Source organism: Rutilus rutilus, assembly GCF_951802725.1.
Source record: "Rutilus rutilus genome assembly, chromosome: 14".
Lineage (NCBI taxonomy): Eukaryota > Metazoa > Chordata > Actinopteri > Cypriniformes > Leuciscidae > Rutilus > Rutilus rutilus.
Window position 1 is genome coordinate 13,396,857 of NC_140219.1, and position 21,783 is coordinate 13,418,639.

The 21,783-nt window shown below is 40.3% G+C and overlaps 1 protein-coding gene across 4 annotated transcripts; it reads right to left on the bottom strand.

Annotated features, from left to right (window-relative positions):
- Positions 1-72: 72 nt before the first annotated feature.
- Positions 73-21,374, bottom strand: bcorl1 (BCL6 corepressor-like 1). 4 transcript variants are annotated; one of them, XM_084430703.1, is made up of 12 exons: positions 21,196-21,374; positions 14,225-14,309; positions 11,545-14,109; positions 8,351-8,486; positions 7,243-7,686; positions 6,144-6,352; positions 5,611-5,880; positions 4,924-5,090; positions 3,142-3,287; positions 2,961-3,038; positions 1,925-2,099; positions 73-1,852 (listed from the first exon to the last, which is right to left on the bottom strand). In XM_084430703.1, exons 2-12 carry the CDS (start codon positions 14,228-14,230, stop codon positions 1,540-1,542), a joined length of 4,509 nt encoding a protein of 1,502 aa, XP_084286829.1. In that variant the 5' UTR covers positions 14,231-14,309; positions 21,196-21,374; the 3' UTR covers positions 73-1,539. The 4 variants fall into 4 exon arrangements, with proteins under 4 accessions (XP_084286829.1, XP_084286831.1, XP_084286828.1 ...); XM_084430705.1 differs by lacking the exon at positions 21,196-21,374 and adding an exon at positions 18,153-18,254; XM_084430702.1 differs by lacking the exon at positions 21,196-21,374 and adding an exon at positions 18,024-18,183.
- Positions 21,375-21,783: the final 409 nt, after the last annotated feature.

The window sequence follows — 21,783 nt, forward strand, 5'->3', positions numbered from 1 at the left end:
AGTGGGCTTACTATAAGTAAGTGTGGAAACTTCACCTTATCCGGTGTTACAAAAACACAGCAGATCACAAGCAAGACTTGACAATCATGCTTTATTCTGGTTGATTTCTTAAAAAAAAAAAAAAAAGATTCAAATAAACAGCTCTCCTCTTTGAACAGAGATCACTGAAGCAATATGCCTTCTTTAATCAAAACCCAAGTACTTTCTTCATGTCTCGCGGTATTTCCATAAGTAGTGAAACTAAACTCTATCTTTACATCTCTGTCTCTTCATTTAAATATTTATTGGTTTCAGTTCAAACAAAACTTCATTGATTGTCAACACAAAATCTAGCTTAGCACCAGTACAATAAAACTGTACTTTAGCCTGTTAAAATACTGTTCGCAGTGTGGGAAAACAAAACAACCTCAGGATAAAGGGATCATTATTTGTACACTGTCAAATAAAGCACCAACCATACAAAGCAATTTTCATATATCATTTGTCTGATACACACAAAAAAAAAGGTCAAATATATTAATGACTATTAAATTAAGCACAAACAACAATCAGTGTAAATAAAACACACCACGCGCCACAAAGCACGCTGGAATCTGGTACACCAGGAAAACCTTGGAGAGGACCCCTTCCAGAAGCACTGGAAAGCAGTTCAAGACGGAATCTAGAAAAACCTTTAAAAAAAAAAAACACACACACTCCACAGGCTCTTTTTTTGTTTACCACTTAACTGTCAAGGTTGATATCGGCTGATATCTTAAAATAATTAAACCAGTGGATAAAACCAACAGCTCATCAACCTGCCGATTTCCAAAGCAAAAACGAAGCGACGTCAGATGCCACAGGAACACAATCCCGTGCCTGCTACGACACAAACGAAATAAAGAGAAGGTGTAATGATCCTGGCAGAGCTGCAGTGGTGCTGAGGTAAAGAGGGCCGGGGATGAGGAACATATGCTGTAGGTTAGGGGGCTTCTTGGAGCCGAGAGAGGCTCGATGGTTTACACAGGAACCATCTGGCCCAAAGGCATTCCTGCCGCTGTTAGCTTGACGTAAGCCTCTTAGCAACACACATTTAGTTTACCAAGATAAAAAAAGACTTGGATTACCACTCCTTCTAAAGGACAGTCAATAATGAGCGAACATAAAAACATGTTAATGATAAGTTACAACCAGTTGTGTTCACCCTGATGTCAAGATATACATATATATATTTACTTATACATATAGGTTTATTAAAAAAAATAAAAAAAAAAAAAAATTTATTGAATACTGAAAAAAACAAAACCCTACAGAAGGAACCTGAAAGTTGCTTCCCAGTGGAGTCCGTCCCCAGCCTTTCTCCCTGGGGTGAGGGCATGGAAAAGTCGCTCCCTAGGGCCCCTTTCATTGCTCAGGGCGTCTGTGAGAAGAGTGTCTGTGAGGAAATAGGACCTTTCTGGCTGATTCTGAACATACAAAGTGCTGGTACTGGTAACAGGCCATCGGTTGCAATGGACCTCGCACGACTGCGGACGGCACCTCGCTGTAGGGCAGGAGTCGCTATCGACTGCAGGGTCTGGTGTTGACCTCTGAATTGTCGTCCTCATCATCTTGAAGGATCTGTATGGTGGAGCCTAGCAGCCCCTGTAACTCTGGCACGCAGCGCACCAGCTCCACCGTCTCCTCTCCGTCTTCATCGTCGCCCGGCTGGAGCTCGTCTGAAGCGCTGCACGTTTGACTGACGGAGATCTGCTTCCACAGCTCTGCCTGAGCGATGCTGGCCACCTCGAACTGAGGGTATCGAGCCCTGAAAATGCGTGCCGACATCTTTAGCCGCTTCAGCACGTCTGCCAGCAAGAACCAGTTACAAAAACTGTGGAGAGGAAACAAACAGATTAGGTGTTGTCAGGATCATGTTTAAAAAAATATTTCCGCTGCCACTTACCCCTGCGTTAGTGATACTTGGACATGGTAGCAGGGTAGGAGGGGCTCGGAGGAAAACTCGAACAGAAGACAGTCGGTGTCAGCGTCTCTCTCCTTCACCTGCTCGCTCAAGCTGTCCCCGCCTTCTTCCTCAGGCTGAGACAACAGGAAGTCCCAGCAAGGTTCCTTTTCGGTCTCTGTATAAGTTTACAAACAAATAGAGACAGAAGTCAACCTCTAGTTACAAGACCTCACCACAGCGTGTTTACAGTGCTTCTGCTACCCTCAAGTGGGCAGCTATGTCACTGAATCCTTGGATCACTTCCAGCTTGAATTAGGGGACGCTTGGACAATCGATTGTGCTTACTTGGTACACCACCATTATTGAGTGATTTGGAGTAAAGATTATTAAAAAATTAAATACAATGATGTCTGAGACCATATTCAAATCTGGGATCCAAAATTGAAACACTAAAATTACATTTATTTATTTTTTCTTGGTATTATGTAATGTGATTAAGAAATATTGAATATGCTGCATTATTCATAGGTACAAATCAAAACTATTGTTGGACATTGAACAAAATAGGTCAGATTTTCTTGCTTCTATTCTCAAATCATCAGAGCGATGCCAGTTAAAGCCGATCTGAACCAAACTAATGTTCATTTTTCAAATAAACTTTACTTGCATTGTTATGCTGCTGATGGAAAAAAAATATTTGTGCAAAAATGATGGTCTCTGACTTTAAATCCACTACACATTACCATTCAAAAATACGTTCCATTCAAAGCTGTATTTTCAGCATCACTGATTCCTTCAGGAATCATATTAACATGCTGATATGGTGCTCAAGAAACTTTTCTTACGTTGTAAACAATGCTGATTCATATTTTTGTGGAAACCATGATAAAAAAACACTTCAGGTTCTTGAACAGAATGTTCAAAAGAAAAGCATTTATTTGCAATAGAACATTTTTCTAACAATCTAAATTGCTGAATAAAAATTGCTAAATTGCTGAACTTTTGAACGGTAGTGTATTTAACTTTAATTTCTTACCAAATACAGAGCTACTGTAGAAATCCCAGTGTAGACTAGGATCTTGGTCTGCTCGTCCCTCTAAATCAGAGAAGTACTCTGTGGATAAACAATCACAAAGACAGTTTCAATCTAAACAATGTTCCAGAAGGATTTTAGAGATCATTTTTGCAAAACTTGTTTGAAAATGAAGCGGTTTTACCTTTGAGGAACGTTTTCATCCCGGGACTCTGGGCTAGTTTGACTGCGGTCTGACCAGAGTAGGTTGCCAGTGTGGGATCTGCTCCATGATTTAACAGCATCCAGACTGCTGCCAGATTATCAGCTGCTACAGCATCATGAATTGGGCTACAAATGTTTGAAAGACGTGTCAGTACATAATATACTGAATTCCCTATCTAAAATTACGCTTATTGTTACTGCAATGATGAAAAAAGCATGGAAAAGCAAACTCGGACATGGCAAAACTCTTAAAGGAAGTGGTAGGAGGAAACATAGTTTCATACAGTATGGTAATTGGACACAGTTTGTTGGACACATTGTATCTGTGGGTGGACAAATATAATCTTAGTTTGTAGAGTCTGATTCTAAAAATACATCTCCCAAATCCAACATGGCCCATTAGCTACCTAGCTCAAAACTGTCATTATACAATTAAAAAAGAAGTAGCCCAAAGCGGTTTACAGGGCTGAACTGAATTTGGTGCCTTTCAGTGGCATTAGGTAGGGGTGTAAATCGGACAGTTCATCACGATACGATGCGATATCGATTCTCTCAGCCAGCGATACGATATTTGCCGATACCTCAAAAAATTCTGCGATACGATTACGATTCGATTCGATTCAGGGCTATATCGATCGATTAATCGATTTATATAGATATTATGTTCACACAACCAGTTACGTTTTTATGCAACCAAAATATATAACATGAACGTTTAATTAAACTCTTTGAAAATTGCACATCCTCTCCCAATGGGACATTTACAACAGAAGAGGTCATTTGCAAGTACTCTGTTCTTGTTCATTTTCATAAATCATGTTTATTTTATTTTACTGTGCATTCCAAGTAATATCAATCAAACTGCAGCTGGGTTGTTTTGATTAATAATAATAATAATAATAATAGCTTAAAAAATACAGGTGAATTACAAAATTAAAAGTTAATTGAAAGTATGTTTTTTATACATTAAAAGTTTGTTTTTTAGCAGAGCAGATACATTCACATTTCATGTTTCAGAGTTAAACAAAACCAAGTAATTGCTATGATAAATAATACAACACTCGGTTAATCTTTGTAACGTTAATCTCCTCAGCTGACAGAGACGCCTGACAAACGTTGTTGTGATTAACATACACGCAATACAGTGAGCTTTTCCCTCACCACTAAACGTGCTGCTTTAGCAAGGTTTCCTGAGGTTTCAGCTTTTATTTTCCTTCTACGCCCTGAAGAAGATATCAGGGGTTCATCAAGTTCGTTGAAATTATCCATCCTCGATCACTTTTAGTCAGCTTTGACGAAACTCCTCTTAGCTAGCTTTTCGAAGTGACATCTGACCTGAATACAGTCGCTAAAACGGGTGCTACTGCTTGTCTGTTTCTGCTGTAAAACATGAACTCGCGATGCCTTGACAGCGGACAATACCGGCTTTTGTGACAAAACGTGTTTAGGGTTCAGTCAGTCTTGTCAGGCGTCCATTTCAGATGAGGAGATTAACGTTATAAAGACACACAAATGTGCGCTTTGGCGGAAGGATGTTACGTGAGAATGTGGAGAGTGTCAAAATAAAGCTACCTTATATCGATATTTTACGTGTGGCATCGATGCATCGTATCGTTAGACATTATATCGATGCATCGATCCATATCGATGTATTGTTACACCCCTAGCATTAGGTACTTTTAATGAATATTTCAAGAAATAAATAAAGCGCTGAATCTATCTGTATCATCCTATCATATCCTGACTGTAACCTGCTGCTCACCGCGTTCCGTCCTGTGCGCTGCAGTTAACATCTGCGCCGTGCTTCAGCAGCACCTGCACAATGTGCGTCCAGCCACGTGCACAGGCCTCATGCAGTGCCGTGTATCCCGCATTGTCACGGCGGTTCACCTCTCGCACATCCTTTTCCAAGCAATATAAAACCACATCCTGAAAATAAACATTTATATAAATAATGAGCAATTGATCCAACATTCATATTTTTAGGGCTGTTAAGCAAATTATTTACATAAGTGTTTCCAAAACTGTGGTTTGTGAGGGACCTGCAAGGGGTTTATGAACTGATGAAAAGCTAAATTAAAATAAACATTTAAAAATAAAAACAATCAAAATAAAACTATTACTAAAAAGGTAAATGTGTTTACCTGCATGACATACGTGACCATTAACCGACATCAGCGAACAGTCAACGTGCAAATATGTTGTTAAATTACTGAAATATTAACTTAAAATATCAAGGGGTATTTAAGGTAAAGAATTTAGGGTAAGGGGTTCGGCTCACAAAAAATAGTCAATATAAATTTTGTTATTATGAATTTCATATAATGAATTGAATCACACTGGATTCACTTTTTTAATGAATAGAACTTTTCTGTAATTTACAATAAATATGAATATATTTAATAATTAACATTACAATGTCAGCTAACAACCAAAAGGGTTGCTTTACCTGGTAACCTAATCTAGCAGCTCTCTGTAACAGCGTCTCTCCTGCATTCTTATTCACAATCAATCGACGGACTTCTGGAGGCACTGGGCGGCTTGGAGTAGATTCAGGGATTCCTGTTTTCCCAGCTATTCCTTTTTTACCAGAGAGTGGAGAGTTTGACTGCTTGGGAGAAGCATAAGAAAGAGTTGGGGTTTTCTTGGCGGCTGGACTGTCCTCATCTGGCATGAGGGGCCCTGTGCGTTTGCCCAAGCTGCCTTTCTTAGTCTTGAGCTGAAACAAAGACATAAAGACAAAGAGAGTCATGAATGAGGGATGTGACATTGTGGGGAGGGCAACTGTTACATGGTCCCAATAAAAACAGCTGTTGTAGGAAAGCGCTTTAGTGACTCAAAATGCCACTAGGGGGCAACATAAGACTAATTGAAAATGGGTATATACCTTTGCAGTGGAAAAGAACCCTTAATATCACAATTTTCCGTTTAATTGCTCTAGTTAAAAAATGCTTGAAAGTTTGATAAGATGCTTCAGCTAACCTTTTTCTGCTCGTCTGTGTCACATAAGTGTTTACTTTTGAACTTCCTCTTCCCTGAGGGTTTGTCATTAGGATGTGTGGCGGGAGGACTCTCTTGAGGTCGTGCCAAGCCAGAACGTGTGAATTGGGTCCGCCTAGGGCTGATGTCTGGACTGGGCACTTCGCTGGTCAGCGTGGCACTGAGACAAGGGTACACACCCATCTTCTCATCTGCAATGGCATAGACTGACATTTCAGCACCAAACTTTTTATTACATCATTCCTAGAGCAGTATAGATAGACATAAAGTCTATCCATATTGTGACATATATCCGAGTGAACCGTCTTCTCGAATGAGTAAAAAAAGCCAGGGCGGGACTTGATTTTGTCCATTGGGAATTGATCGTTGTCATTTGCTATTGCTGAGATCTCATGTGAGTGACAGGTTGCTGGAGAGGAGAGGTTTTTGTCCCGCCCTCGTGCTGGTGAACACATCATCAGAGCAGAGATGTTGTAAGGGGAAGTGGGCGGTATATTTATGAAATATTATGTAGGCACATGAATGAAAAAATGTGGATGTGCAAGGGGAAAAAAAATCTAAAACATTCCAATATTGCATAAAAAACAAGAATTGTCCATTTTGATTTTATGGGAACTTTCACTAAATTGCTTTCAATAATAAGCAATTATCAAAAATAGACTTCTGCTAAATAACCAAAACATGCCTACCTCAGCCCTATTCAAACAGGACAATTATTTTCCTGAGGAGGTCAGGTAAATTTGTAATTCACTGACATACAGACCTTTGGTAACACCCACATTCAGACATTGGACACTCCTATTTTAGTAATAGCAACACCGATCTTATTCCCAGTACGTGAAATGCACGAACATCTTTACATTCAATAACAGTCAATAACTGTAACTAAAAGGTTTTTTTGAAAGTTTGAATCATGCTAGATATTGCTCCCCAACGGAAAATGTATTTGACATTTTAATTATGCTACCCTCAACTACAGCCCATGGACTAAATATCAAGACCAGGCAGGGAAATTACAGAATGACGTTCTCAGCAAAATGTTCATCAAGCCTCAGACATCTTTACTCAATAGTGGCCTTACCATTTTCCACGCCCAGCTTCTCCTCCCCTCCATCTGCCACCTTATCCTTCTCTGTGATGTATTCCCCGTTCTGATATTTACGATTCTTGCAGCGTTTCCTTTTCTTTATTGAAGAGGTGTCTCCACCCTCAGTGGGCCTGTCCTTGTCCGCATCCACCTCCTCAGGCAGAGGATTGATTCGAGGCCTGCCGCGCGGCCGGCGGACTGGTACAGTAGGGGGTGGTGTAGAGGGGGGATCGAGAGGGGGAGGAGTAGGTGGAGTAGCGAAGCTCCAGTCTCGGAGCAACGCTTCATCAGTCCGTCTGCGCCCTCGCCTCAGCCGTGGAGAGGCCTCCTCCTGGGAGTCTGATTCCTTACTAGGCCAGCCCGGACTGCTGAAAGAGCCCGAATCTCTGTCAACCTGAGGACTTCTGCATGGACTCCTCTCTGAATCGGTGATAAACCCTGGTGACAATTCACAATTATCCATGAGAAATACTTTGGTATCTGAAAAACCATCCCACTGTCTTAAATATAACAAAAAAGCAAAAACATCTTGTTGGATGTATTAAATCACCCCAAAATTTTGATTCAGTCATTTCTTACTCACTCTAGTCATTTCAAACCTGTATGTTGTTATATTGTGGTGGAATCTTTTACACGGGTCTTTACCATACATGTTTACAGTGACCACAGCTTTTGTTAAGCTTTAAAAAATTGCAATACAAAAAACAAAACACACCAATTTTTACACTAGTTGTTGACTGTATCCAGATCTTATGCAGCCGATCATTGAGTTAGAAAGTAAAACTTGATCAGTGCATTAATCGTTCTTTTGAGCTGGTTCTTGTCAATGATCTATTTGATCCAGCTCACAAATCAGGCTGAACAATTTATTCTCAAATTAGAGTTCACCTTAGTGACTCTTATCATGCTTTTTTTGGTCTCTTTTGTCACTTAACAGCCAGGGTCACTATGACCCATCACTGTAAGAAAAAGACCTGCTTAAAAAGATCATTTTCTTTTAATACAGAAGATAGGCCTAGGTATGGAAAGACATAAGAGTGAGTAAATGATGACGAGGTGCCCCATGGGTGAACTACCCTTTAACTACGAGCTGGGTCAGTACCTATTTTGTTTGAGTCCGAGTGTTCCATATTAGCTGGACAGATTTTCCCTTTGCGAGTCTTTCCCCCTACTTTGGGGGCTGCGCCTATTCCATCTTTCAGCACATTTTTTCCAACTCCAGGCAATGCATCTTTCTTCTGATAAAGTACAACACAATGGTTTTAAAAAAAAAATCATAAAGCATTTCGTCTGTCAATAAGACATGCATATTTGTAATTTATTAAAATGGCTATTTAAACAAAGCAAAAATGTAAAATGTAATTGTCTATAAACCCATCACTGGCTCATAATGGTAATGCTATCATCTCTCACCAAGCGCTTTCACAGGGCTTAGACACATGCAGCTCATTTGCCCAGCAGAACACACGTCACTAGGCTACTCCCGCAATAATCTCAAGAGAACTATTTTAATTTCCCTCCAGAAATCCCAAAAAATGTTCTGTGATCTAGCTGAATTGTGTAGGCCTAAATTTTGGGGGAAACCTGATTTGGATTGATACCCTGGTTTTGATTGAGGTAAAATATTGTTTTAAAGAAATGTTCAAAAAACATACAGAATTATTTTAGATGATTATGCTTGTGAACTATACACAATCCATAATGTTACTATCCACGATACATATTGTTGCATTTTTGTATTGCGATAGGCCTATATTGTGACACGATATATTACGATATGTTACACCCCTAATTGTATCAGAACACATATTACAAAACACAGTTTCAAACAAAGAATAACAACAAAACTTTAACATTGTATGATAAAATTGCTTACTAAAGTCCAGTTGTGACCATATACCACAGACTGTCTACATGGGGAAAAAACACCCATAGGAATTACATTGTAACTCATGATGAGAATAACACCCGCGTACTAAAAGGACAATTTAGACAGATCAAATGAAAAAAAAAAAGAATAATTAATATAAACTCTTATAATTAACTAAACCACAAGCTTCCTATTTCTGTTTTAAAATCCTCTAAGATGTCTTGTCAACTCTAAAAGCCATTTACACCAAGAACAATAACTACAAAGATTACAATAACCATAACTATATTAGCGTTCACACCAGCGGGCGATATAGTTATGTTAAAGGGTTAGTTCACCCAAAAATGAAAATTCTGTCAGTAATTACTCACCCTCATGTTGTTCCAACCCCGTAAGACCTTCGTTCATCTTCGGAACACAAATTAAGATATTTTTGATGAAATCTGAGAGCTGGCTCACTCCTCCATAGACTTCTAGGAGACCGAAACTTGCTGGCCCAGAAAATGTATTAAAGAGATCGTTAATATAGACCAAGTGACTACAGTGGCTCAATCTTAAGTATATCAAGCGACGAGAATACTTTTAGTGCGCAAAAAACAACAAAAATAACGACTTTATTCCACTATTCATTTCCTTCTATCTGGGCCTCGAGTTAGTTCACGTAGTGTTTTTGCGCAGCGCGTCTGTGTTACACGTCACCACGTAGGCTCACTATTGGCCGACGCTGGTCATGTGTGTGATGCGTGTGACGCACAACACAGACGCGCTGCGCAAAAACACTACGTGAACTAACTCGAGGCCCAGATAGAAGGAAATGAATAGTGGAATAAAATCGTTATTTTTGTTTGTTTTTGCGCACAAAAAGTATTCTCGTCGCTTGATATACTTAAGATTGAGCCACTGTAGTCACTTGGACTATATTAACGATCTCTTTAATACATTTTCTGGGCCAGCAAGTTTCGGTCACCTAGAGGCCTATGGAGGAGTGAGACTGCTCTCATATTTCATCAAAAATATCTTAATTTGTGTTCCGAAGATGAACGAAGGTCTTACGGGGTTGGAACAACATGAGGGTGAGTAATTACTGACAGAATTTTCATTTTTGGGTGAACTAACCCTTTAAGCATGCGTTGGAGTTTTGTCATCTGCCACTTTAAATGCTGGTGCTCTTAAAGCAGAATGGATTCTGATTGGTGATTCCAACTATATAATTGTGGTGTGGATTTCACTATTTGTTTCATATTTAGAATTTTTTTTAGAACTATATCTTTATCGTTATAGTTGTTGTTCTTGATGTGAACAGGCCTTAAGAAAAAACTGACTGACAAATCAAGATGATTTTGTTAATACAGACGAACTTACTTTTAACCCAAAACAGTCCCAAAGGAGAGCTGACTAAACGTTTTACTATGAAGGGTCAAAAAATCTAATTTGACCGAGGGCCATGGGCTGAAAGTAAATGTTGCATTATATCAAACTTTATTATTTTAACAATTTCAAATTTACTTATATTCTCTACATTTCAATGCAAAGATAAAACAAAAATGTTAAAACAAAGAGTTAAAAAACAAATTTCTTTGAATATTATATAGATTTTTCCTATCCCCTGCATGGGGTCTGAGGAGCATGATGATATATACAGACAGAATGTTCAAATGTGGCTCATCCAATCATAACTTTGAATCAAAACAATCACTTTAATATTAGTGTTACCATCTGAGTCTTTTTGTTTTGAACTCAGATGTTAATTAAAGTTGTTTTTCATTGACACAGTTTGCATCTTTTCCATCAAGGTCCAAATAAAATGAGAAAATAATCAAATGAGATAAAGCACATTTCATTTTTCAAGTATTTAATTCACTGGATGATAAACAGACGTTATCACGTGTTTTTAAACCATTCTTGGCTGAATGTCAAGCAGAAATGATTATTTTGTCATATACTTTTCTTGAGACAAAATCACTTATGCTGTGATATCAGATTTTACCCTTAGACTGAATTAAGGGGATGGTTCACCCAAAGATGAAAATCTGGTCACTCACCCTCATGTTGTTCCAAACCTGTATGAATTTCATAAACAAAAGAAGGTATTTTGAAGAATATGGGCAACCAAACAGTTAATAGGCCCATTGACTGCCATAGTATGGGAAAAAAAATCCTATGGAAGTCAATGGGGAACATCAACTGTTTGGATACAGACATACTTCAAAATATCTTCATTTGTGTTCAGCAGAAGAAAGAAATTCATAGAGGCTAAGAGAGGTAAATGATGACATATGACAGAATTTAAATTTTTGAGTGAACTATCTCTTTAAGGAAAAGTTTAACATAATCAGTCATGGCTTATGCAATTGTTGAGATATATTACACACACTAGCTATAATAAAAAATGAACCACTAAATGTTCAGAGTAAAATAAATCTTACCTTTTTATGGTAGGGGCCTTGCTTGACTGATGGTCTGTCTTTATCTTTTTGCTTTTTAGTTACTGTAATAGTCTTTTTTTGCGCTTCAGAAGGTGTCTTCTCCTTGGCAGGCTTTTTCAGCTTCTTCTGTTTGGTGGTGGATACTTTGCCTTTGGAAGGTATCTCCTCTTTGGCTCCATTCATTTTTGCCTCTCCTTCTGCTTCTACAGTCTGGCTCTGAAGGAGGGAAAAGGCTTTTCCTTCTACCTTAACATGAGAAGAAGCCTTCCTCTCTGATGCTTTCTCCTCTTTTGTCGTCTCATCCTCTAACTGTTGAGACAATTTCCTTTTAAAACTGGGAGCAGTCCTTTTACTAGGGGTACTAGATTTATTTTTTGGTCTACCATCAGACACTAGATTTTCTGTCTCTTTTGCCTTTTTTTCTCGTCCCTTATCCTTGGTCACAGGAGCGGTTGTGATCTCCGGTCTGCTCAGAGCTGCTGTAGCATCTGTTTGTGGAGAGGTTCTGTCTGACTTGTTGACCTGTTCTTCTATGGCCCTAAATGGAGGAGAACCAGTTGTAAGAGTCTGCTGCAACGTGGAGTCCTGACACCTGTTCTGCATGCTGGCTACCTCAGGCCTCTTGGATCCCACACAAGACAGATTACAGTAGTTCTCACCAGTAAGTGCAGTGGTCTCAAGAGTTTTCTGCTTCACTATCGACTCCAGGTTGGACAGGGGGGATTTGGCCTTCTCCCAGTTTTCATCCTCTACTTTAGTTGGGCTTAAATGGGAGTTATGGAACAGGGCTCTCTCACAACCAAGGGTGCTCTTAGTCTTTGGGGCCTGAGTCTGACTTGGCCTCTTCTGCAGAGATGATCCTTGGGAAAGAACACAAGGTGGTTGCCACAAGGATTTAACTGGAGGTGTAAACAGGGTCCCTTCTTTTCCACCAACAGACTTCCGGTGGGGCTGTGAATTTGCTGTAGTAGATAATTGGGTGGATAAAAAACCTTGTTGAGTACCTGTCGAGAGCTTGCCTCCCTTATTATGCTTATCCTTATTAACAGCAAATGGTGCTTTCCTCTCTATACAAACCGGCTGTTCTCCTTGGTCAATGATGGAGATGGTTTCCTGTTTAGCAAATGTCTGAAAATCTTCAACAAAAGCAGCACTTTTTCCATCTTTGCTACGTAAAGTAGATGCTAGAATGGGGCTTGCCACTCCAACATATGTACCAGGGAGATTGTTTAAGGAACCAGGAGATGAGGCTTTGGCCCAGGATGCGTTGGGTTCCAAAGCATGGTGATTAGTTAGTTTTGAAGATGATTTTTGTGTTGCACCATTTCTATGGGTGTCATATGTACTGGATGACCCAAAAGAAGCAGAATTCACTTTTTTAGAACCAGCAACGGTTTTCTGATGAGAGTCAGCAGAATACTGTTCCGTGGCCAATGATGGGTGGTTCTGGGTATCTTTAATGTTTTTTTGTCGCTTGGACTTTGCAGACAGATCAAGGGGCACATCCCTTGACTCAACAGGGCAGGAAACATTATGCTCCTCTGGAGTGGACAGAGTTTTTGGTTTCAGATACGTTAAAGAGGTCTTTTCAGCACCTCGGTACGTCGAACCTTTTTCTACAAGGCTAAGCAGCCGACTTTGAGTGGTGATATTTGCCAGAGCTGGGCTGCAGCAGATGGCAGCAGTGGGAGAAATGGTATAATGGGTTTGTGGAGCCGAGCCCTGTGTGGCTTGCTGTACTGGAAGGGCTAGAGCTGGGGCTGCTACAGAAGACATTGTGGCTTTATGCTCAGATCCACCTTGAAAGCCCTTGGACAAAGAGTCACACCTGACTTTGGATAATGAAGTCTGAGGCTTCTTCTCAGCACCGGGTCCTCTCCCAACAGAAAAGTGATACGGGTATGTTTTAAGCATAGGTGTCGTGCTCGAACAAGAGCTTTGCGCTGGGCAGTCCTTTTGAAACTGGCTAGCAGTGGCTTCTCGCAGTGCTGCAATCTGACCTAACCCTGGTGGCAGTGTGATCTTACAGAGAGGAGAAGAAAAATTGGAAGGGGGAAGGAAAGCAACAGGCTGGCCGGGTTTAAACAGCGTGGAGCACTGGAACCCTAAAGGAACGCTTATCACAGGCTGGGTGGGTGCTGGTGCGTTAGTCTTCTTGTTTAGGTTTATACTAGAATGAACAGAGTTCACAGGGTCCTCTGTGGTGACCTTTTTACCACAAGGCCACTGATGAGTCGAGTAGATACCAGCACTGTCAACCTTGCCTTTGGAAACCTCAGTCCGATCAGGCAACGGTGTGCTCACGGGATCAGTGCTAAACACATTGCTGTGGGGTTGAACTTGGGGACAATGATTTGAATTGCTGGATTCTGAGCAGACGTCTGGCGTTTTACAGTCTGTGGTCACCCTCAGCTTGTTCCGCTGACTTTGAGGTATGTCACCTCTAAGTTCAAGAGGCAGTGTTTGCTGTGGATTCCCCACCATGCTCTCAGACACGTGGGTAGGGGCACTGCTCTCTCTGCTCACCGTCCCTCCATCCCCTACATTCATTGGTGAGGGATCCACCTGAGCAAAGAAACAGGGAAGAAAGTTTGACTTAGGGGGAAAAGGAAATATTTTTATTTATTTTTTATCACGAAAGAGACAAGAGGGGAGACTATAACAATGAAATATATGTTACCTGCATAGGCGTTTTCTCAACACATTACTCAGTGTGTGTGGACAAGTGACTCTTTATGGGATTCTCCTCTGGGTAGTTTGCAGTTCTGTAGTAGAATTAGATCATAAAAAAATAAATTAAAAAAAGTGCACAAATTCAGTATGTAAAATTATTTCAAATGAAGAGTTACAATTTGGAACATAAAAATTTGATAATTTAATTGTTTAACGTTAATAGCCTTAAATCTTTTTAAAATAAAGATAAATCATTCATTGATCAGTCAATAATCTGCTATTGGACAACATTCTGACCCTTTCAAATTATGTTAATATTTGTCATAACAAATCTGTTTGCTTCATCAAACAGAAAGAGTATAGCTAAGCCATACTGTTGATTTTTCACTCATTTCCACTTCATTAATTTTTTAATATACCTATAACTGATTGCAGAGGATAAATGTTGTGTAGTTCAGCCAAGGTCAACTCAGACCTCATTAACTAAAGCAAATGTAAAATATAGATCACTGCACTCTCTACATTACACATTGGAAACAGGGATTTGAACTGAGGCAACTAAAATCTTGTTTTGTTGGTTATACTTTCCCCTAACATTCTTACAACTGTTACACCCTATCAGTAGTGCAGAACTACATGTATCATGCACATTACTGTCAAGAACTTTCAAATTATTTTGAGAGATAAGAAATATTTCTAGTCATCCTTCTCATTTGTCAGAAATAAAATCAAAGCAAGCAACTCCCCTCACAATTACTAAATAAACACTTACACTTCTAGAATTTTAACAAAAGATGGACAGGGATTAGACTATAGCTTTAATGTTTTAAATCTCTTTCCCTGTAATCTGACAAAAATGACACTCTAACTATGAGGCCACAACGTCACTTCTCTTGTTACAGTCAGTGATATGAGACAGGCTGGAAACTTCCTGTGAGTAACAGAGGTTTCCTTAGTTAAGATGTCACAATTTCCTTAAGACCACGGCTTGAGTAGGAATAGATATTAAACTTAAAGCATTCAGATTTAAATAATGGATTTGAAAAGAATACAATGATCTCTAAACTGTATACCAGCGATTTACATTTTTAATTTTAAGTTTGCAAATGCATGGTCATAGGAGATGAAATTATGAGATGAAAAACGCTGAGTTCGACCCTGATTCTCTCTGAGACTGTGAGCAAATCAATTTCAAGTACACAAGAGTGCATACATTTCTGTAAAGCTGCTTTGAAACAATATGTATTGTGAAAAGCGCTATACAAATAAATTTGAATTGAATTGAATTCAATAAATACCAAAAACTCAGTTGAAACAGAGAAGAGTAAAAACCTCAACTCCCACAGCTGAAAGGACAGTTTTTACTGCAACAACATCCTCTTAACCCACATTGCATGTGGTCAAAGTCTGCATCCTCTAGTCTAATTCCCCCCTTTTTAAAGAAGCAGAGCACCCTACTGATCAGATCCCAAACCCTCACATAGCTCAATGGAGGGGAATGGTCGAGTGCACGACAGGCCACAAATGCCAGGGGTTGAGGATAAAGGATGCAGGGCCATGCAATAGTTGATGCAGGTTTTACTGCCTGATTACCTCAGTGAGACAAACTGCAGTAGATCAAGACAACATCAACAATGCAGATAGAACAGAGCAACCATTAATGTGATGCTGTGCCTAACACGGGCGCTTTACTCTTTACAGAAATTAGATAAAGGCGAAGCAACTCATGTCCAGTCACAGAGTGTGCATTACTAAAATGTTTACTTATAATGAGGTGGTCAAGCTGTGATTTAATCTGATTCTAACAGTGCTGTGTGTAGGGCCTTGCAAAACTCCTGTCAGAGCCCAACAGTTCAAATCAATATAGGGTTCCCACACTTTTTGACAAATTCATTTCAGTAACCTTTTCAATTATGCATAACTAGTGAATAAGGATTTTTAAATAATTTTGAAAACTGTGGTGGTAGATTTCGATTTCTGTGTCACATAATAGCTTTTCAAATGATCAGAATTATTTGTCTCTAACAAAACGGTAAATTCTGGTTTTACTAAATATAAATGCAATGCAATATAGAGCAGAGCATTAAATGAAAAAAAAACTTAAAACTCACTATAGAAATGTCCATGACTTTTACTCATTGTAATGACTATGTTTGCCAAACAAATGTATTTCCATGCAGGTGAGAATCAAACCGAATGTTCTGAGTTCAAAATGAAGTTAGGCTACACCTTGTTGCATCTGACACGAAATCATCCACATCTCTCTCTCAAGGTTATGTTCTTAACTGAAGAAAAAAAATACATGTATAAGACTGGATATTATTTAGGAAGATCAAACGACATACATAACCACCACAAATAACCAAATCTAAACACCCGAGTCTCATATGCAAACAATATGAACACCGTAAACTCGCATCAGAATGCAGGTGAGCGCAGCAGCAGCACCACCTTGACGACACAAGTGACAGCTGTCTTAAAATATGAACTGCTTATCTTTCTGTCTTAAAATGAGATCCAACCGATGTCGGTACACTTAAAGTGCCTGCATGGCATAGCCAAGCCGTATAGGCCTTTAGCAAAAGTCTGATAATTGGAAAGTTTATGATGTGTTATATGCGTGATTATATCTGCTAAAGATAGAACCGATCATTTTCGTTGAGACATTTTTCATCTCGAGGCATCTCAATTATTGAAAACACAGGATCAGTGGGAGCGGGAGCCCGTGTTTTCTTTAGCCCTCGTTCTTTTGAATGGGGTTACCAGCTCAATGATAAACGGAGACGAGGAAATAAGCATCGTCTCTCCTCTCTCTAGACTGGAGCTCAGCACACTCGCGGTCTCCCGGTCAGTCCGTCGGAGCTCCGCAGCCCGGAGCTTATAGATGCACAAAGGATGATGCAGAAAAGCAGTCGATGATCAGCCAATGTCACGTATCCACAGCCAGCTAAATATTAGGACAGAGCATCGTCCTAAAACAGACCAAAATGTTTGTTTCTCTGGCCAACCCACTCGCTCGTTCTAGTGGAGCTACTAAAAAACCGTATCACACAATACAAGAGACTCTCAGGTGACACGAAGCGCCTCGCGTGCTGAAATGGGAGTCAGTGATAAATAACGCCGCTGTTTAAACACAAAAACAACAAAATGTTGGTCCCGCGAGCTGGGATTATCCGAAAAAGACGTTTCCTTCGGATAGAAAATTGAAAGCCTACACAGTTCGTGTGGCCACAATGTAGCCCAACTAACCGACGTTCGTACTGGCCGAATCCTGTCAAACTATAAAGTGACCGTTGGTTTTTCGCTAAGCGCGAGGCGAGCTATGACGTCTGAATTAGAACTCGACAAAAAATACACGGGCTGAGAAATGTCACGCGCACATTTAGGTTGGATGATATATCCTTCACGAGGAAACATCGTACTTTGGCTGTCTCTCTCTTGCCCTCGAAAGAGTGTTTGGAAACTAATAGGGTCACCGAGTTTTCTATTCGCTCCTTATTATTATCGTCACTTGTGCTGCGTGACACGCGGGGAGAGCGTTATTTAGTACGGAGCAAGGTGTACGAAACTGAAGGAGCGATTTTCAGATCCCTGCGCAGCGAAGTCTCCCCTCTAACAACTCGGTCTGCATTACTCTGCCACCGTACGACATGAAATGTTTCCATAGCAAAGCAGCTCCAACAATCAAAGTGGTATGACATGCCACAGCCCCAGAACCGACTCCTTCGTCTATACAACCCTGAATAATTCCAAAAGGCAATTAGCGAGCCAAATAACGATGTCAGATTGTACAAACGTGCACCAACCCGTTTGACCGACATTTGGAAGATGTTTGCGCATCAAGATAAGGGCTTTAATCCGGTCTTCCGTTCTTGTCTCTCGCAGTTCACTAATCTCGACGATTTTCGGTTCTGAAAGTCCGGGGGGGTTCGTACCGTATCTCTCTGTCTCTGGTCTGGTGGGAGAGAGAGAGGGGCAGATGGAGCCGAGCTCGTGTGGGAGTTGTAGTGCTCCGACATCCACGCCCTGACCGCGTTCGCCCTAAGAAGGGAGGAGCGAGGACTGCAGGTCCCAGCATGCACCGCGAGAATCCAGCCGCTCAAGGGGAAAGGGGATCGCAACGGTGCGCTAAACTGCAAACCATACCCGAGTAACAAAGTGAAAATGCACCCTCTCTCTCAATTAAACCGTTGCTCTCGGACGCAACACGCGAGGGTCGCGGAGTAGCACGTGCATGTTTGTATAATCTCGTTTTCAGATTCGCACACGTGGGCCGTCACAAAAAGAGTTGAGACAAACATTGCAGCGGAATTAATAAAAACCCTCCTGAGTCTCGAACTATTCCAGTAGAGCCACGAGACTGATGTCTACTACCGGACACCCACCCAGGGAACGATCATCAATAGTAGAGGCACATGAAAATCCACATTGATGATGTGTTTATTTATATTTTCAACCTAAATGAAACAGATTCTTCTCAGTAGCCAACGAGAAACCTTTTTTTTTTTTTTTTTTTTTAAACATGCTGCGCAATACATGAAGAGCTTTTACACGCAAGTTAAATTAAAACACTAACATGAGGCCTAACCAAATCTATTTTAGGTGAACAGGAATTAAAACTGGGATCCTCAGGTGGATTTACCCTTCTTAACTTCTAAAAAAGCCCACCACTGACCTTAACATTTTAGGTTTTTTTTTAGTTTTTTGCCAGGTGACAACTAGCATCAGCTGTTGCAAAATATCTCTGGAGCTTCACTTTATGTTTCAACTGTGCTGGACTGTTATAGCCTACTCTTCAGTTGCTGTTTAACAAAATATATTGTTATTTTTATTGAAACATATGCAAATCCAGCTGAGCAATTTCCCTCATTTGAAGGCTAAAGTCACTTATAAGTGAAGTCACTTATAAGATCAGAAAGTCAAGTTTTTCTGTTTGAGTATTTAATGCAAACAAGACCTGGAGACAATACAAAAACTACCCTGCATAACATCATAAGATTTGGTGCAGCTCATTACAATGGCTATCTATTTTGACATTCAAACAGGAGGAATTCAAAATTTATTTTGCATTATTATGCCATTCTTTAATAATTCATGTTTTATGAAGTGTTTGGAAACAAGAAAACTGGTCATATTTGTTTTCTTGTAAGAATACGATGATAACTAAATAATACAAACATACAATTCTCCTGTGGGTCTATAAAGTCTGTTCTCGCCATATTTTTTTAATTGGGTGAATGATTTTTTTTCTGCCTGCATGCTTATCTCGAAATAATCAGTCACTTTTTCAGCAGCGAGACACAAACAATCTGGGGTTATCGTCCTTATCAAGACAAGACAATGGGCATGATGATAGCTAAATCAGGTCCATCAGCTGCATGGCTTCTTCTCAGGTTTAACAAGCAACCCTTACTTTTCAGCCTCAGACACTGCATTGTAAACATGTCAGCCAAACACTCTTTATTACATCCTAGCCTGCTATATTCAACATTATTCGCACAATCGCTTATTCACAATATTCACTTTTTTTTTTAATGCACCAACATCATGAACATGCAAACACCAGTATACCACAATTTGACCTTATCTACCACCAAACGAAACAAACATCTCTCCAACAGGTTGAAGCATCAATGACTTAGATTATCTTTGTGGTACAACTTTTTTTTCTGTTTTAGCCTGATCTTCTGTAACTCACAATGACCATTTAGACATCATGCTCAGCAACCACTGTATATCTCAAGACCAGTGTCACTGTCCCTGTCCCATTCAGCCATTTCTTCAAATGAAGTCTTAAGGAGCAGAGAAGCACAAGATTACACACTGACAGCATTGTGTATTCTAATAAATTAGGGGACGCTCATACTTTTGATGATTAGGCTTTTATTCCGACAGAAAAATGACACTGCATCATCATCATCGGACGACATGCAATAGCCTATCACACAAATTTCCCGTTTTGTCCCTCCTGAAAAACAGCTAAACAGAAATTTAACATCTTTGAGCCGGTGACCTATTTTTGTCATAACTGCTCCGATGCAAACTGACCCCGTATAGACTGCGCTGAGAGCATCACGTCTTCTCAAGGCTCTTACACTGATGCTGCCGTAAAAATACAGGGTATTAACTGTGACTGTAACATACGAGTAAAACAATCATATCAGTCAGACAGTCACTGCAACGAGGACTAACTGCATTATTAAAAGCTAAAATATCACAAACAAGACGAACGTGCCACATGCTCCTGTACACGTGAACCCATCTATCTATCTCTCTCTCTATATATATATCTACATGAAGGCTGACACATTATTACGTTAACTGTAAGAAAGGAGATTCTGGAAAGTTTGACTTGATAGTGTCAAATCGCCACCATTATCTGCTTTAAACAGGCCTGGGGTGGCTGCAAATGAGCGTCACCGCTTGGGCAACATTTACAACTTAGTTTCAAAATACAATTAAAAAGAACTTGCACGGGAAATGACAACAGAAAGGCCGTGCAACAGTGCAAACTGAGGTGTCTGACCGGAGTATGCTCCACTGCATGATGACTGAGGTAGCCTAATGTCGCAAGGGTGGAAGAGAGCACATGAAGTGGGCAGGTTGAGGGGATGCAAACGATATCCAAACTTATTGCACCGTGAAATTTTGCGCGATGCATCACTTTCCTAGGCCGTAACGCACGTAATGACATTGGCTCTTGTGATCGCGTGCGGTCAGTTTAGGACACAACATTATCCATATATTTGCAAATGTTGCCGCATTTTGTCTTTGCACTGTATTAATACATCCAACCGTTTCGCATAGTTAGATCTCGTCATGACAGGATGTTAGGACTTTGATGCACTCATGTACAAGTGCAAAGTTTAGAGAGTTGACTGTCGCCCTCCATTGCGTTGTGCAATGCCCCCTTTAATGCCCCCTCGCTCGCCAGTATAGCGCCTTTGTTATTAATCGCATGGAATCGCGCCGCCTTACCTTAACGGCCCCAAACTGTTTTCCTATGCATCTGAACTTGACGTATACATCCAAATGCAAGAGAAAGTGTCTGTGCCTGTTGTTTTCGTTACCGTCCGATAGTATGATTCAGTGGAGGATTTAACACTGTGAATTTTGGGTTTCTCCTCGCGATCTTCCCTCATCGCCGCAGCAGCTGGAGAGGAAAATCGCGCACGCTGGGTCCTAAAGCCGGCTGCGTTCCCACAGGTGACCAGGCTCCGTTGCCGCGTGCACTGGTTAAAAGGCACGCTCTCCTTCCTCCGAAGTCCTACCTGGTCGGAGCTCGTGCAGATAGGTGAACAGACTGAGCTACACGGCTAGACTCGATTTTGGGGTTATACTGCGTACGATTTTCATGTGCATCTATTTGTAAAATAATGAAGGCTTTCATGTTTGGTCCCTTTTGTTCGTTTAACGGATGTGGTAGCCTATTGTGGACTGGACCAACCGGCCCCAGACTTTCAGGGGCCTCCAGTTGAGCTATGTAGAAATAAAACAGATACACAGACAATGTGAAATAAATAAAGAAATATGTTCCCTTTATTGCAGCTTTGCTGTTATCGTGGT

What these genes read in the sequence shown, in the direction of transcription:
- bcorl1 (XM_084430703.1), bottom strand. An exon ending in ACACAGACGAGCAGAAAAAG is followed by an intron (nt 5,881 to 6,143) that starts GTTAGCTGAAGC and finishes TCTTTGTTTCAG; the next exon opens with CTCAAGACTAAGAAAGGCAG. An exon ending in CTGCTAGATTAGGTTACCAG is followed by an intron (nt 5,091 to 5,610) that starts GTAAAGCAACCC and finishes GTTTATTTTCAG; the next exon opens with GATGTGGTTTTATATTGCTT.